Raw genomic sequence first — 17,500 nt, 5'->3', positions numbered from 1 at the left:
TCACAAAAATGTAATTCACTACAAACCTTTCACCTTTCCCAAACTCTCTCTTTCCCTGAGAAAAAATTCGGACCAAATGGTCCAGGTCTTATAATCCTTGACCAAGATATTTTTGCTTAGCAATAAACCACAGACACACATTCTCTCTCTCTCTCTCTCTCTCTCTCTCTTAACCTGACCAACAGTGACATTTTAATAGATGTAATGGTCAAGAAAACTCTCTCTCTCTGCCATTTTCCCAACTGACACAGCTAACATAGGTATTAAATGACCAAAAGATGGAGAATAAATTCTCTTATAATCTCTCTCTCTCTCAAGATAATTTTCATGTAACATGACCAAATCTAAAACGACAAAAACAGCAACGATTAACACAAAGTCTCTCTCTCTCTCTCTCTCTCTCTCTCTCTCTCTCTCTCAATTAACCTGACCAACAGTGACATTTTAATAGATGTAATGGTCAAGAAAACTCTCGCTCTCTCTCTCTGCCATTTTCCCAACTGACACAGCTAACATAGGTATTAAAATGACCACAAAGATGGAGAATAAATTCTCTCTCTCTCTCTCTTTAATTTCTCATGTAACATGACCAAATCTAAAACGACAAAAACAGCAACGATTAACACAAAGTCTCTCTCTCTCTCTCTCTCTCTCTCTCTCTCTCTCTCTCTCTCTCTCTCTCTCTCTCTCTCTCTCTCCTTAAGACGAGACTAATTAAATCAAGATGTGCGAATGAAGTTACTTCCCACTTTCTCTATTTAACAATTCACTTACTAGTCTTGCGACACGGGTTCGTTCCGTAATGTAGGAAGACTAGGCGGACCTTACAATAGGACACTGTAGGAAAAGACTCAGTCACCTGGAAAACGTGCAATTCTTTTTATGTAACTCACTGTAGGAAAAGAATCAGTTATCTGGAACTGAGTGAAATCTATCTGAATGTGTAACACGAAGAGTGGAATGGCCGAGGTTAAATAATCAACAATTTATCAGATAAAAATTGTGGAATTCCTTGAATATATGAGCCTCGCTGTCGAACTTCTCAGTTCCAGAGGTCCTTTATTCCTCACACCGTTGGGTTGTGGAACAGCCTCACTAAGTAGACGTGCTATTGGAACTTAAGGAGTTCAAGCAAAGATGCAATGCATTACTACCCTAATACAATTCTCCTTGCCTTTTAAAAATTATCTTACATTTTCTTTATTTATTAATTTGTTAACTTATTTTTACTCTTTAATAATCGATCTCTTCTTTATATATTTCCCATTACCTTCTGTTACTTCTTTCTAATGAGCACAGCAATATTCTTTGGAAGCTTAAACTTCATGTCAATGGCCCCTGGGGGCTTTTTCCATATGAATAGGGTTTATCTTCTCAATATTAATAGTAATTAATATTCAATGATGAAGACAAGTCGTACATTTTTAAGCAAAAACATTCGATATGCTATAGGATTGAAAAATCAATTTCATTCTTTCAATCATAAATTAAATCCGATATCAATTTCTTTAAAAGTGTCTATACGAATGTAAGCTCTCTCTTCTCTCTCTCTCTCTCTCTCTCTCTCTCTCTCCAGAAAACCCCAAACTTTCCCCTCCATCAGAAGCCACGTGATTTCCCCCTCCCCCCTTCCATCTGACGTCCTTGGGATTTTGTTAACCCATCTCATCGTCAGTCTCACACTGACAAGATATTAGGGGCTCCACTGCACCATACAATAATATCGTCTGTAGCTCTATAACAGGGAGATGCCTCACGCGACACCATACACAAATACAGTACATATGTGTATACAATTATATATATATATATATATATATATATTATACATATATATAGACATATAATATATATATAAATAAATATATAAAGTATATATACAGTATATATATATATATATATATATATATATATATATATATATATATATATATATATATATATACACACACACAATTCAGATACAAGAGATATAATTATCAAAATACTGATCAGCTAAAAGCAGTTATGAATTTCTCTCTCTCTCTCCCTCTCTCTCTCTCTCTCTCTCTCTCTCTCTCTCTCTCTCTCTCTCTCTCTCCATATATTTCCCCCTCACGCCCTCCGTTACGTAACGGAACGTGTTACAGATTATTTGTTTTAGGGCGGTAACGCTCACTTCGTTTTTACGTGATTTTGCAAGTGTGTAGGTGTGTGTGTGTGTATCTATGTGCCAATGCCTGGTCGTGAAAGTGACGAAATTGTTAGTTCCTCTCTCTCTCTCTCTCCAATATAATGTCTGGTGCGCACGGCGATTCGCTTGCTTCTTTCTTCACACGCTTCAAAAGACGTGTCGAAATTACTTCTCTCTCTCTCTCTCTCTCTCTCTCTCTCTCTCTCTCTCTCTCTCTCTCGAAGTTTTCGTCTGACTTTTAACAATTATCTTTTGTCTTCGTTACTTGATGACATCTCTCTCTCAACGTAATTATTCAAAATCTCTCTCTCTCTCTCTCTCTCTCCACCTGACGTTAAACAATTATTCTGTCTTTGGCAGTCGATCATTTCTCTCTCAATATAATTATTCAACCCATCTCCCGGAGGCTACGCCACAGGTATAAAAGCTCTTCTCTCTCTCTCTCTCTCTCTCTCTCTCTCTCTCTCTCTCTCTCTCTCTCTCCGTACACCTGCGGCTACTCGCTCGCTCACCTATAATTGACCCTTTCTGCACCCCTCTTCCTTGCGACGCGCCTACCTTTTCATTTCCTCTCTTACTTTACAAGTGAGGTCAGGGCGAGTGTTGTATATACAGTGAAGAAAAGGCAGGGCACAGGAATCCTATTCAGATCCTTCACAAAGGAACCCAAAGGAAGCTACCGTCATGAGAGTAGGAGAGAGAGATCAGGAGGAGGAGGAGGAGGAGGAGGAGGAGATCCTTCTACTTTCACGTTCATGAAAGTTTTCTTGGTTAGATTTTAACAGGCCATAAAGTTATATTCCTCACTTTCATAAATACAGTCATGTATAATTTTCTCCTTATTTTATTCATATATTCGCATACTTTATGCAAAAAGACCATTCTGATGCTTAGAAGGTTATACAGAAGAAATGGCCAATATTTACAATATATATAAAAGTATAATCAAAGCTCAGGAGAATAAAAATTCCAGGAGTTTTAACTTGGCTACAACTAAGGAACCTTCTGGTCTGCAGATACTGAAGCGAGGAGGAAATTCATTCTCTCTCTCTCTCTCTCTCTGTGCAGGCTGATTTTCCTTTGAAGCCCTCCTGGGTCTATATAGTCTGTTAACTCGGTCTATAAGGGTTTTTAGCTAAGATTTAAATAAACAAACAAATAAATACATAAAAAAAGTAAGTCTATTGTAACCGGGCCTTTATAACATTAGCACTACAGACATTCTTATCAACCTGACATTCTGCACGAAAAGCGCACAAGCATCCAAGAGCATCATTTTCCGTCAGAGGAAATCTTTCATCAAATTGTAGAATGGAATATACAATTTAGGCCGAAGGCCAAGCACTGGGACCTATGAGGTCATTCAGCGCTGAAAGGAAAATTCAGAGTAAAATACTCAAAAGGTGTAACAGGAGGAAAACCTCGCAACTGCACTAAGAAACAACTGTTAGGAGAAGGTTAAGGAAAGTAAGATGGAAGAAAGAGAATATGAAATGGAGGTACAGTAAAAGGAATAAAAGGGGTTGCAGCTACGGGCTAAAGGGACGGTGCAAAGAACCTTAAGTAATGCCTACAGTGCACCGGCGGCACTACAACCCCCTACGGGGTTCATCAAATTGAATCTCCTCCATTCTGAGATGCTCTCTCTCTCTCTCTCTCTCTCTCTCTCTCTCTCACTACAGCCTCCAGTTCGTCTGTTGCAGCTGCTTTCGCAAGTGACAACAACTGCATGGCCTAGTTTATGCTGCTGCAGTTATCTTGTAAATTTAACAAGGCTCGCGTGCATAAGACCGAGATAGTCAGTCTGTGTGTGTGTGTGTGTGTGTGTGTGTGTGTGTGTGTGTGTGTGTGTGTGTGTGTGTGTGTGATGATGACTACATTCACATTCTAGGACCAAGTATCTATGATAAAAATTGCCAGTTGTTTTTTATTTTGGTGAAATTAAGTTAACATTCCCTCTCTCTCTCTCTCTCTCTCTGTGTGTGTGTGTGTGTGTGTGATGACTACATTCACATCCTAGGACCAAGTTTCTATGATAAAAATTGCCAGTTGTTTTTTATTTTGGTGAAATTAAGTTAACATTCCCTCTCTCTCTGTGTGTGTGTGTGTGTGTGTGTGTGTGTGTGATGACTACATTCACATCCTAGGACCAAGTATCTATGATAAAAATTACCAGTTGTTTTTATTTTGGTGAAATTAAGTTAACATTCTCTCTCTCTCTCTCTCTCTCTCTCTCTCTCTCTCTCTCTCTCTCTCTCTCTCTCTCTGTGTGTGTGTGTGATGACTGACTACATTCACGTTCTAGGACCAAGTATCTATGATAAAAATTACCAGTTGTTTTTTATTTTGGTGAAATTAAGTTAACATTCCCTCTCTCTCTCTCTCTCTCTCTCTCTCTCTCTCTCTCTCTCTCTATGTAATGGACTACATTCACGTTCTAAAAGTAAGCATCTATACAAAAATTGTAGCAGAAATACAATAAAATTTCCAATATTCTTAATTCTGTGAATTGAACTCAACAATCGCTACAGATGACATTATTTTATAATGGCCTTCGCTATCTTCATTACTTTCTTATTTATAATTGCTAAAAGTTTCTTTTATTATTTAATTACATTCTAATGCGTCTCGTTCTTATCACTCCCAATCTCATTAACATTCTTTTCCTACGTTTATTCCCTCATTTTTCTTTGTCATTCTTTCGTTTACCAAGACTTCTTTTCATTTATTTATTCTTGATTATTTGACTTTCTCTTTAGTCCATTCTTTCGCACCAGTTTGTTGTTCCTTCAAAAATAGCGACCCCGACTGGGGAATAAGCTGAGAAGAACATAAACAACCTAATATATAAATAAGTTTATAAGACGTACAAGCACATGTTAAACAGAAGAACGAACTGCGTATCTGGGATGTACAAACATGCGCGCGCGCTGTCGCAGTTCAAACACCTGTCTGGTGTTGAGATTACGTCTGACCTCATTCAACGCTTCCTGTTACGGACGTTCGTGTATAATGGATAGTGTATAATGTAAAATGTATAGTGTATAATGTAAATTATAGCATATAATGTATAATATACAATGTATAGTGTATAATGTATATTATATTATATAATATACAGCGCATAATGTATATTATATAAAGTGTAGCGTATAATGTATATTTATAATGTATATTTCATAATGTATGGCGTATAATGCATACTGTATAATGTATGTGACAATGATAATGCACAGTCACGTGAATGCTGAATGAGTCTTCTTCTTCCATATTCACGAGGGGCGATAACGTTCGTGTAATACAGTGGTATCACAAATAGCACGTGTTATTATTCATATGTACTTTGCGCTTACCTGCACGAATATATAAATATAAAGACACATACCCATATACACGCTTTAATATATATATATATATATATATATATATATATATATATATATATATATATATATATATATATATATATATATATATATATATATATATATAGTACGTATATAAACATGCAAGCATATATAAAAACAATATTGTGTATATATATATATATATATATATATATATATATATACATTATATGTGTAAAATTATACATAAATATATATATATATATATATATATATATATATATATATATATAATTATAAATATATATAATTTATATAATTATATATATAAATAAATATAATGTGTATGTGACTATGCATGTACAGAACTACAACAAATACAATAAAGTATACATTTCAACTGTATACATAACGCAAATGCGACACAGCACACTGACACAAATCCCATTTCTCTTACGAAAATCGCAAATAAATTACTTTGCAGTTATAAATAGCTGAATATGGCCGATAAGCCTTTAAAGTCGAAGAAATATGACCTCATTAATTATAGGGATTTTCTCTGGGCCGCCAACTTCGGCCTAAATATGAAAAGTTAAAGTTTTAGGAAAACGGGATTTCTGAGAAAGGCTTATTGGGAAAAAAGGCTTTCTAATAATGGGCTTTCTTAGAAAAGGGGCGGCTTTCTGAAACAGGCTTTCTGAAACAGGCTTTCTGAAAAAGGCTTTCTGAAAAAAGCTTTTTAAAAAATCTTTCTTGGAAAAAGGTCTTTCTGAAAGAAGGCTTTTCTAAAAGAGGAGGGGCTTTCTGAAAAGGCTTTCTGCAAAAGGGCTTTCTGGAAAAGGCTTTCTGAAGAGGACCTTCTGAAAAAGGATTTATGAAAGGGACTTTCTCAAAAAGGTTTTTCGAAAAGAGCTTTATAGAATATATATATATATATATATATATATATATATATATATATATATATATATATATATATATATATATATAATATATATATATATGAAAAAAGGTTATGAAAAAATTTATACACAATCTATAAAAAAAGGCTCGAAACTAAACTAGAAAAACCAGAGTAAAAATATTTAAATCGAACAGGACCAGGCCTTGAGAAAAGGTCAGGCTCTGGTAATGAGGAAAAATATCTGGAAAAAGAGAAGGTCAGAAGAAAACACTAAAAAATTCTGGAGAGCGAAAAAAAATCTGGTAAGTTACGAGAACTGGAAAAATGTAAAACGAAGAAAGGAAACATCCCTGGAAAAGAGCAAAAATAGGAAAAAAATCTAAAATAAAATCCTAGAAAGCTGAAAATAAATCTGGATAATTATGGTAACTGGAATGTAAAAAAAGAAAAAAGAAAACATCTGGAAAAGAGCGAAAATAGAAAAAAGAAAAAATTTAGAAAGCTAAAAAATGCTGGACAATTAAGACAACCGGGAAAATAAAAGAGAGAGAGAAAATATCTCGAGAAGAGCGAAGACAAAATAATTTTTTTAAAGATATGGAAAGCAAACAAAAAAAAAAAAAAAAAAAAAGTCTGGACGAAGTTAAAATATAAAAATATAAAAACCTAGGAAAAACCACGACACATAACAGAATCAATATCAGCAAAAACTGAAGATCTGGAAATTACGACGACAGTTAAATAAAAAAAAATATAAACCTACATAAACAATATGACATAGCAGAATCAAGACCAGAAAAACTAAAGAAAAATCCGGAAACCCCAAAAATCTGGAAGATCTGGAAATTATAACTGGAAAAATAAAAACAAATATAAAGAGCACGACACGTGAACGTGACTCTTAGTCTCCATTCAGACATGAATAAAAACTCTGGAAGATCTGGAAACTACAACTAAAAAAATAAAAACAAACTCAAAACTCTGGTTAAAAAACAAGTCTTGGAAGATCTGGAAATTACGACATATGGAAAAAAAAAAAAAAAAAAAATATATATATATATATATATATATATATATATATATATATATATATATATATATATATATATATATATATATATATAAACCTATATCAAAAGACACACGAACGTGACTCTATCTTCATTCAGATATGAAAAAGGAAAAAAAAAAAGATTTTGAAAAAATAAAAAACTCAAAACTCTGGTTAAAAAACAAGTCTGGAAGATCTGGAAATTACGACAAATGAAAAAAAAAATTATAAAAACCTATATCAAAAGACACATGAACGTGACTCTATCTTCATTCAGACATGAAAAAGGAAAAAAAAAAGACATTTTGAAAAAATACAAACAAACTCAAAACTCTGGTTAAAAAACAAGTCTGGAAGATCTGGAAAATACGACAAATGGAAAAATAAAAAAAATATATAACAACCTATATCAAAAGACACATGAGCGTGACTCTATCTTCATTCAGACATGAAAAAGGAAAAAAAAAAAAAAAAAAGACATTTTGCGCGCGCGAATCCATTGCAAAGTTTGCGCTTCAAAAAACCCGAGAAGGGAAAAATGAAACTTTCCCCACCGTAATTCCCAAATAACAACCTCGTGGCCCCTGGAACCCTTTCATCATCCCCGCTATGGCGGAAAATTGCTAAGTGAGAGAGAGAGAGAGAGAGAGAGAGAGAGAGAGAGAGAGAGAGCAGATACTCCTTAGTGTCGACGTTCTACATTTTTCATAACATGATAGCGTACATTTTAAATGTGTATTAAATATTGAACATTTCACACATTACAGGGAATAGCAGTAACTATTATTATTATTATTATTATTATTAGAAATATATATATATATATATATATATATATATATATATATATATATATATATATATATATATATATATATATATATATATATATATATATATATAGCCTATACATATTTCTAATATATATTTACCCATCATCACAACATTATTCTTACCATCATCATTATTATTATTATTAATATCATTATTATTATTATTATTATTATTATTATTATTATTGAAAAGATGAACCCTATTCATATGAAACAAGACCACCATAGGGGCCACTGACTTGAAATTTCAACCCTCCAAAAGATATTAGTGTTCATCTGAAAGAAGTTAAAGGAGGTTACAGGATTAGAAAAGGAAAAATAAAACAACAAAGTAATAAATAAATAGACAAAAATGTACGAAGTCGCAGAAGGTAACAGAAAATACCGAAAGAAAAGAGTTATTAGAGACGAAAAAATAAATAATTATTATAGATATTACTATGTTGATTACTGTTATATGTAATCAATAGTTCATCGATAATAATTCATTACTAATTATCATAACAGCAATGATAACGACGATAGCAATAAACGTACAAGTTGCACAAGCAACAGCAATCGTCAGCAGACAGCAATGACCTCCCAATCTGAACCACGAGTTTTTGACAGCTCATGAGTTCCACCAAGTTCCACTCTCCTACCCTTAAAAAACCTCGAATTTTAACTGTTCCTCTGTCAGTTCCACAGGGGAACAACTGCTCCTCTCCTAAGCGTGCTTCCTGTGCGATATCCTTTCTGAAGTCCTACTGTTTCTTTAGGATATCTAAGGTAGGATATCCATTCGTTTATTGGTAAAAATGTGACTGGAAACGCAGTAATTGGCAACTCTACCCCAAAATGCCTCGAATTTAACTGTTTCTCCGCCAGTTCCGAAAGAGAACAACCACTCCTCTCCTATGCGTGCTTCCTGTCTGGAATCCTTTCTCAAGTACTAATGTTTCTTTAAGATATCCAAGACAGGATCTCAGATATCCTAAAACATGGTAAAAAAAAATGGGATTGGAAATGCAGTAACCAAGCTCTCCCGATGGAGTCAAATTGAGTATAATTACACCTGACCCCATTGGTCTTTCCGACTATGCCCAGGGGCGAAACCAATCCTCTCTCTCTCTCTCTCTCTCTCTCTCTCTCTCTCTCTCTCTCTCTCTCTCTCTCTCTCTCTCTCTCTCTCAGCAAGATCCAGAGACACACACAAGCATATTAAACATAATAGTCTAAGCAAGATACTCTCAGAAACCTACATCCTAAACAACGTATATCTAAACATACCCACATAAACCTATTTCTCAAACCTACACCATAGTTTAGAAACTTAGCGACGCCAAAGGAAAAAAATTCCAACATGAACATCGACTCCGATAGTGTTATTACGGTTAGGGGAAAAGGTCACAGGTCGAAAGAGCATCTTTTCCCTTCGAGACAGAACGGAAAGTTTTTCCAAAGAAAATTTATTAAAGAAATCAAAGATACGCTGACTTATAATCACAAAAACTTGATACCTATTCTTAGCGAAGATGACTCCAGGGCAGATCTGAACTGAAGACTATTTATTGACTGATATAATAAGAGAGGAACTGGATTTGGAATATAGGATTTAGGCCAAAGGCCAAGGGGCAATCGCTGGGACCCGTGATGGGGTCATTCGGCGCTGAAAGGAAATTGAGAGGAGTAAAAAGGTTTGAAAGGCGGGAAATTGAGAGGGGTAAAAAGGTTTGAAAGGCGGGAAATTGAGAGGAGTAAAAAGGTTTGAAGGCCGGGAAATTGAGAGGAGTAAAAAGGTTTGAAAGGTGGAAACTGGAGGAGTACAAAGGTTTGAAAGGCAGGAAATTGAGAAGAGTACAAAGGTTTGAAAGGCGGAAATTGAGAAGAGTACAAAGGTTTGAAAGGGCAGGAAATTGAGAGGAGTAAAAGGTTTGAAAGGCAGGAAACTGAGGAGTAAAAGATTTGAAAGGCGGGAAACTGAGAAAGTAAAAAGATTTGAAAGGCGGGAAACTGAGAGGAGTAAAAAGATTTGAAAGGCGGGAAACTGAGAGGAGTAAAAAGATTTGAAAGGCGGGAAACTGAGAGGAGTAAAAAGGTTTGAAAGGCGGGAAATTGAGAGGAGTAAAAAGGTTTGAAAGGCAGGAAATTGAGAGGAGTAAAAAGGTTTGAAAGGTGGGAAACTGAGGGTGTACAAAGGTTTGAAAGGCAGGAAATTGAGAAGAGTACAAAGGTTTGAAAGGCAGGAAATTGAGAGGGGGTTTGAAAGGCGGGAAACTGAGAGGAGTAAAAGATTTGAAAGGCAGGAAACTGAGAGGAGTAAAAAGGTTTGAAAGGCAGGGAAATTGAGAAAAAAAGATTTGAAAGGCGGGAAATTGAGAGGAGTAAAAAGGTTTGAAAGGTGGGAAACTGAGAGGAGTACAAAGGTTTGAAAGGCGGGAAATTGAGAAGAGTACAAAGGTTTGAAAGGCGGGAAATTGAGAAGAGTACAAAGGTTTGAAAGGCGGGAAATTGAGAGGAGTAAAAAGGTTTGAAAGGCGGGAAACTGAGAGGAGTAAAAAGATTTGAAAGGCGGGAAACTGAGAGGAGTAAAAAGGTTTGAAAGGCGGGAAATTGAGAGGAGTAAAAAGGTTTGAAAGGCGGGAAATTGAGAGGAGTAAAAAGGTTTGAAAGGTGGGAAACTGAGAGGAGTACAAAGGTTTGAAAGGCGGGAAATTGAGAAGAGTACAAAGGTTTGAAAGGCGGGAAATTGAGAAGAGTACAAAGGTTTGAAAGGCGGGAAATTGAGAAGAGTACAAAGGTTTGAAAGGCGGGAAATTGAGAGTAGTAAAAAGGTTTGAAAGGCGGGAAACTGAGAGGAGTAAAAAGATTTGAAAGGCGGGAAACTGAGAGGAGTAAAAGGGTTTGAAAGGCGGGAAATTGAGAGGAGTAAAAAGGTTTGAAAGGCGGGAAATTGAGAGGCGTAAAAAGGTTTGAAAGGAGAGAAATTGAGAGGAGTAAAAAGATGAGAGGAGTAAAAGGTTTATTTAAAGGTGTAACAGGAAGGAAACCTTTAGTAGTTGCACTATGAGGCCATTGTTAGGAGAGAGAGTTGAGGAAAGTAAGACGGAAGAAAGAGAGTATGCACGGAGTTACAGTAAAAGGAATGGAAGGGGTTGCAGCTAGGGGCCGAAGGGACGCTGCAAAGAACCTTAATTAATGCCTACAGTGCACTGCGTGAGGTACATTATGGCACTGACCTTCCACCCCCAACTGGGAACACAAAAGAAAGGAATCCACAATCTGGCTAATAGAAAATGACTCATTAATGATCCTTGTTTTATAGTGGAAGTCGGATAATTAGACCGACCCGGATACAATCAAATTTCTCTCTCTCTCTCTCTCTCTCTCTCTCTCTCTCTCTCTCTCTCTCTCTCTCTCTCTCTCTCTCAGTCTTATCCAGCTCTCTGGTCCTGTGTTGTGTGTTTTTTAGGCAACCATTTAAAAATTGCTTAATTTATTTTAGAGAGAGAGAGAGAGAGAGAGAGAGAGAGAGAGAGAGAGAGAGAGAGAGAGAGAGAGAGAGAGAGAGAGAGAGAGAGAGAGAGAGAGAGAGAGAGAGAGAGAGGGATGGTGTATAGACACCATCTAAATAATTGCTTAATTTATCTTAAATAATTTCGATGAGAGAGAGAGAGAGAGAGAGAGAGAGAGAGAGAGAGAGAGAGAGAGAGAGAGAGAGAGAGATGGTGTATAGACACCATTTAAATAATTGCTTAATTTATTTTAAATTTTCGAATAATTTAGAGAGAGAGAGAGAGAGAGAGAGAGAGAGAGAGAGAGAGAGAGAGAGAGAGAGAGAGAGACAAACACCGAGAGAATAATTTAGAAGAGAGAGAGAGAGAGAGAGAGAGAGAGAGAGAGAGAGAGAGAGAGAGAGAGAGATGGTGTATAGACACCATTTAAATAATTGCTTAATTACTTTAAATAATTTCGATAAGAGAGAGAGAGAGAGAGAGAGAGAGAGAGAGAGAGAGAGAGAGAGAGAGAAAGGAAAGGGTCTCTGCTTAACAGGTGTATGGAGGTGTATTACACGTGATAAGGTCTTCAGCCAACGCCCATACACCCTGACTTGCCAAGGATTATGTTACAGAGTCGAATCACATGTAAACCTAATTCAACTGATGAGCCACTGGCCATTGTGTACTTAACTTTGTGGAGTTAAACTTAAACCTATAATAATTATTTACGATTATTATTAAGTTAGTAACATAAGTATAATTCTTTCAGGCGTAACAGATCATGCCAGTTTAGATAACCCTTCAGACTTTTAAGAGAGCTCAGTGATTAGCATTCTAGAAACATATCGAACCTCTCTCTCTCTCTCTCTCTCTCTCTCTCTCTCTAGGTACTGAAAGAAGTCTGCCTACAAAGTAATCAGACTTCAAATGAGCAAAACCACCTATGAAAATGTTTATTTTGAAAAAAAAAGTAGTAGTTATACTTTTGAATTTTATCATTTGTTACTATTCATCAAATCATAGCCTTCCTTCATGGTGGGCTGAGGTTATAGTTATAAATAAAATGTTACCCTTAGCAGTACACTGAATGAAAGGTCATGTAAATTAACGTGCTATATAATTAAGAAATAAACGAAGAACTTTCTCTTTCTCTATGATTTCTATATAACCTGATCTGTTCGATATTATTAGACAAGTGCGTCCTCAGCTGATATGGGAAGTTTACCGACTGTCAGACAAGTGCGTCCTCAACAGATAAGGGAAGTCTATATTGGACTGGATTACAAGCTTTAGGCCAAAGGCCAAGAGCTGGGACCTATGAAGGCATTCAACGCTGAAAGGGGTATTGGTTGTAAAAAGGTCTCAAAGATGTAACAAGGGGAAAACCTCGCAGTTGGGGAAAGTAAGATGGAAGAAAGAGAATATGAATGGAGGCAGAGTAAAAGGAATGAACGGGGTTGCAGGCAGGGGCCGAAGGGACGCTGCAAAGAACCTCAAGTAATGTCTACAGTGCACCTCGTGAAATTCAAAGACGGCTCTACCGCCCTACGTGAGGAAAGTCTATAAAAATTTATTATCGTTAATCAAAACCTTCCCGAAGAACAACTTTATTTCGTGACTGAAGTCCTGAAGTTTCCTCTAACTGAATTTTCCCCTTCGTGCGTTGAAGTCCGTCACGGCGGAAGTTTTTGAACCTGTTCCACTCCGTTTCGCAACCTGTAGGAGGCGGCGTTCCGTTCCGGCAGACCGCTGCCCTCGCAATCTACGGAACAACACGCACGCGAGCGCACGAACACACACACCAGGAAACAGCGGACTACATTACCATATTAATGTTTATCATTACACGCTCGGCAAATGCCTCCGATGCACATGCAAAGGCATTTGTAATCGTAGTTGAACACGCCACGCGTTTGTCATTACTGTAAGTTCCATGACATACAAGATGAGAGAGAGAGAGAGAGAGAGAGAGAGAGAGAGAGAGAGAGAGAGAGAGAGAGAGAGAGAGAACCACGAAATTCAGGGGCGGTGTTTGTGGATAGGAAGGAGGAATTACATGTGAGAGAGAGAGAGAGAGAGAGAGAGAGAGAGAGAGAGAGAGAGAGAGAGAACAAATTCATGTTTACCTTGTATTTCAATAGCAAGTTACCTTGCTATATATTAAAAATGTTCGTGTGTACGAGAGAGAGAGAGAGAGAGAGAGAGAGAGAGAGAGAGAGAGAGAGAGAGAGAGATATAATTAGTGTAATTGCTTAATGCAACCGGGGGGACGGGCCCCCTGCACTTATAACGCAACACCTAACTCTCGCTAGTTGGTCCTCTAAAAAAAAAAAAACTTTTACGAAAATCAAATAAACAACAAGAATTCCACGAAGTTGAGTGAATAGAACTGTCCCAAATTCCACTCCGGGTTACGGATAACCAACCGCCCCCCCCTCCCACCAATTCCATTAGCCCACTCCGAATATCCACGTATCATAGATGAGAAAGAAACCTCATTACAGTTGTGAAAATTATATCTAATTAAGGGATAGCGGTTGGATATGACCTGGGTGCGACATCCATGCTTTGTTTTTATGAAAGGGTTTATAATCTATCTTGCAACGGAACGGAATACAGAATTTAGGCTAAAGGCCAAGCAAGTGCTGGGACCTCTGAGGTCATTCAGTGCTGAAAGAGATACTGAGAGTAAAAAGGTCTGAAAGGTGTAACAGGAGGAAAACCTTTCGCAGTTGCACTATGAAACAATTGTTAGGAGAGGGTTGCGGAAGGTAAGATGGATGACAATGAATATGAACAAAGGTACAGTAAAAGGAATGGAAGGGGTTGTAGCATCTAGGGGGCCGAAGGGACACTGCAAATAATCTCAATTAATGCCTACAATGCACCGCGTGAGGCCAACTGATGGCACTATATTCCTCAACAGGGATAATTTATCTTGTTGGTAATTTAAATCTATGATGTTACCCAACCTAAAATTTTGGGTTCCTTGACTATTCAACGCCCCATAACCCAAATAAAGGTCCTTTACCCAGATTCAGGTTTATCCCGTAATCTAATTATATGTTGCAAGCAACGTGGTCCATTTTTGGCCAAATTTTCGTGAAAATCCTGACATAACTTTTACCCAGATTTCCCCCAATATTCAATTATATATTGCAAGCAATAAGGCCCACCTTTGGCCAAATTTTCGTGAAACTCCTATCAACTTTGATCCAGATTTCCCACAAAATTTAATTATATATCCCAAGGAACAAGGCCCATCTTTGTAAAATCTTCGTGAAAATCCTAACATAACTTTGATCCAGATAAGGATAAGAGGAACAGGTAACAGACATAACATGTTAAATATCAGTTATCTATACCTAGTGTCCATTTTGATATTACTGATACAACTATTCTCTTTGTTATCATCAAGTATCTGGCACTGTTCACATCATTCCCTTCTCTCGGAAGAACAAGATTTACATATTGTTATTGTTATATGTAAATCGCTTTCTTCCAAGAGAAAGTAATCCTGTCAACAGCACAAGACACCTTTCCAAAACAAAGAGAACAATCGTATCAGTTGTATCAAAATGAACACTGGATATACAGATAACTAATACTTAACATGTTATGTCTGTTATCTGTTTCTCTATTCCGGAGAGAGTTCTTTTTCACTTTCATTCGTAAATCCTTGCATTATCCAAATTTCGTTTTTTCTTCTCGATTTCTTGAAAATGTTTGCATATCCATCAGAATTATCATTCGGATGTAGCTTCACTAACAAAATATTAAGATTAATAAGTCCAGTTAATTTAGTTCTCGAATAATTTGCATATTAGGGGGCATACTTAATGACGGCACATTAACAGCTGATTTTTCAGTCACTTATAAAATAAGTAGCCCTATTTTTTTATAAGGCACTACAACGCGTTTCATTTTATCTTTTGAACTAATGCTAAGTCCATTTTGCCTTAACAAGATTTTTTTAATTTACAAAACAAACAAGCTTGTCACTCAGGAAATCTACCTTACGAAAGGTTTACTTCTTCATAAAAGTGAATTATTTCCTGTGAGTCACTACATATGCACTTTCCCCACACAATATTTTCTAGTTATCTAGTTATTCTCGTCTTCTAGTTGTCCTCCGGAAGTCTATCTTACGAAAGGTTTGCCTTCGTAAAAACGAATTGTTTCTGTGAATGAAGACAAACATTTTCCTTATACAATAAAATCATACCAAACTTTACAAACATCCCTATGCCCTACGATAAGGCCTATTTACCTGTTTATAAAAATACGAAAATATACTTTATTCGCCTTAGTTAAGACACCTTCGTAATAACAAATTATTTCCTGTCCATCAAGACAAACACATTTTCTTTACTCAAGAAAATAATACCAATATTTACAAACATATACCTATGCCCTACGATGAGACCAGTTTACCTGCTTATAAAATTACGAAAACAAACCTTATTCGCCTTAATGAGGAGACGAGAGACTGTTAACCACAGTATATAAATATGAAAACAAATTTAAATCGCCTCCATTAAGATAAGACAGACCTATTTACCTGTTTGTAAAACTTTATTCGCCTTAATAAAGAGCCTTAATAAAGGGAGAGACACACACTGGTGTCTTACTAAGAAGCCAAAGCCAGATCTGCCTCACCTGAAAGAGGTTCGCAGTGAGTTCCTGCAGTTCGTTCTCGACCTCGTCCCTGATCCTGGAGAGTTTGAGGACCTCCTCCTCCTTGTGCTTGAGCTCCTCCTTCACTTTACAGAGCTCCGTGCCCTCTTCCACCTCAACCTCAACCTCAACCTCAGATTCCTCCTCCCCCTCTATAGTCACTGTCTCCTCCACCACGTCGTCCTTGGAGGAAGAGGACGACTCAATTGTCCCATTGACCTCCAGAGACCCGTTTAGAGAGTGTCCGTTCACTTCGAGGGTCTTCTTGGAGGGCGAGGTGTTCAAGGAGGAGGGCCTCGACGAGGTAGCAGCGGCGGGAGTCTGAGATTGCATGGGGAGGTTCGATAGAGACTTGGCTGGCGAGGAGGAGGGGGGAAAGGGCGAGGTCGCTCCTGACGTAGGCGCCGTAGAGGTCGTTGTCGTCCCTTTGCCGCCGCCGTCGTGGCCGTTGACGACGACTTCTTCGGACTCCTGCAGACGGAACTGCACGTCCTCGAGGGAGAGCGTCTCTTCGTCGGCATAGGCGTCTTCGTCGCCTTCTTCTTCCTCGCTACTGCTAGGGTGGTGCATGCCATTCTCGCCCTTCGCTGGCCCCCCGCCGAGGAAACTGCTGGCAGTGCCGTTGGCCAGATCGAAGTGGGCGGCGCCGTCGAGGATGAGATGGGCGGCGTTCTGCGACCCCTCTAGCAGGAGCGCTGGGGAATAAGGGGCAACAATGCGCCCGTCGGGCGTGAGGCCCCTGGAAGCCATGACGTGGCACTTGAGGGCTGTGACCTTGGCCCTGACGTCGTGCCTCCAGCTGTCTATCTCGAGCTGTGTGGCGGCGTCGTCGTCATCCTCGAACTCCCGAGGGGGGGAGGCGCCTGACCCCACGCCCCTGCTGCCGCCCCCGGCGGTTGAAACGGCCACGCTCATCACTCTCACTCCTCGGCCATCTGCGGGAAGGGGAGACACACACACTATTAAAAAATAAAGTCTGAAAAAGACTTGCGAAAAACAAATCTGAAATTCAACTTTCGAAAAAAAGTCTAAAAAA

The 17,500-nt window shown here is 37.7% G+C and overlaps 1 protein-coding gene across 10 annotated transcripts in view; it reads right to left on the bottom strand.

Moving 5' to 3' along the window:
* Positions 1 to 17,500, bottom strand: part of LOC136845304 (guanine nucleotide exchange factor for Rab-3A-like) — a 292,347-nt gene that overhangs the window by 77,270 nt on the left and 197,577 nt on the right. For all 10 annotated transcript variants that reach the window (XM_067115511.1, XM_067115507.1, XM_067115505.1 and 7 more), the window contains one exon: positions 16,447 to 17,399. In XM_067115511.1, the coding sequence (XP_066971612.1) occupies positions 16,447 to 17,379 (933 nt within the window). In that variant the 5' untranslated portion in view covers positions 17,380 to 17,399. The remainder of the gene's footprint in view (positions 1 to 16,446; positions 17,400 to 17,500) is intronic.

This window comes from Macrobrachium rosenbergii, chromosome 13 (assembly GCF_040412425.1).
Source record: "Macrobrachium rosenbergii isolate ZJJX-2024 chromosome 13, ASM4041242v1, whole genome shotgun sequence".
Taxonomy (NCBI): Eukaryota; Metazoa; Arthropoda; class Malacostraca; order Decapoda; family Palaemonidae; genus Macrobrachium; species Macrobrachium rosenbergii.
Note: the sequence above shows the minus strand (reverse complement) of the source record. Positions and strands in the feature narration are given on the sequence as shown.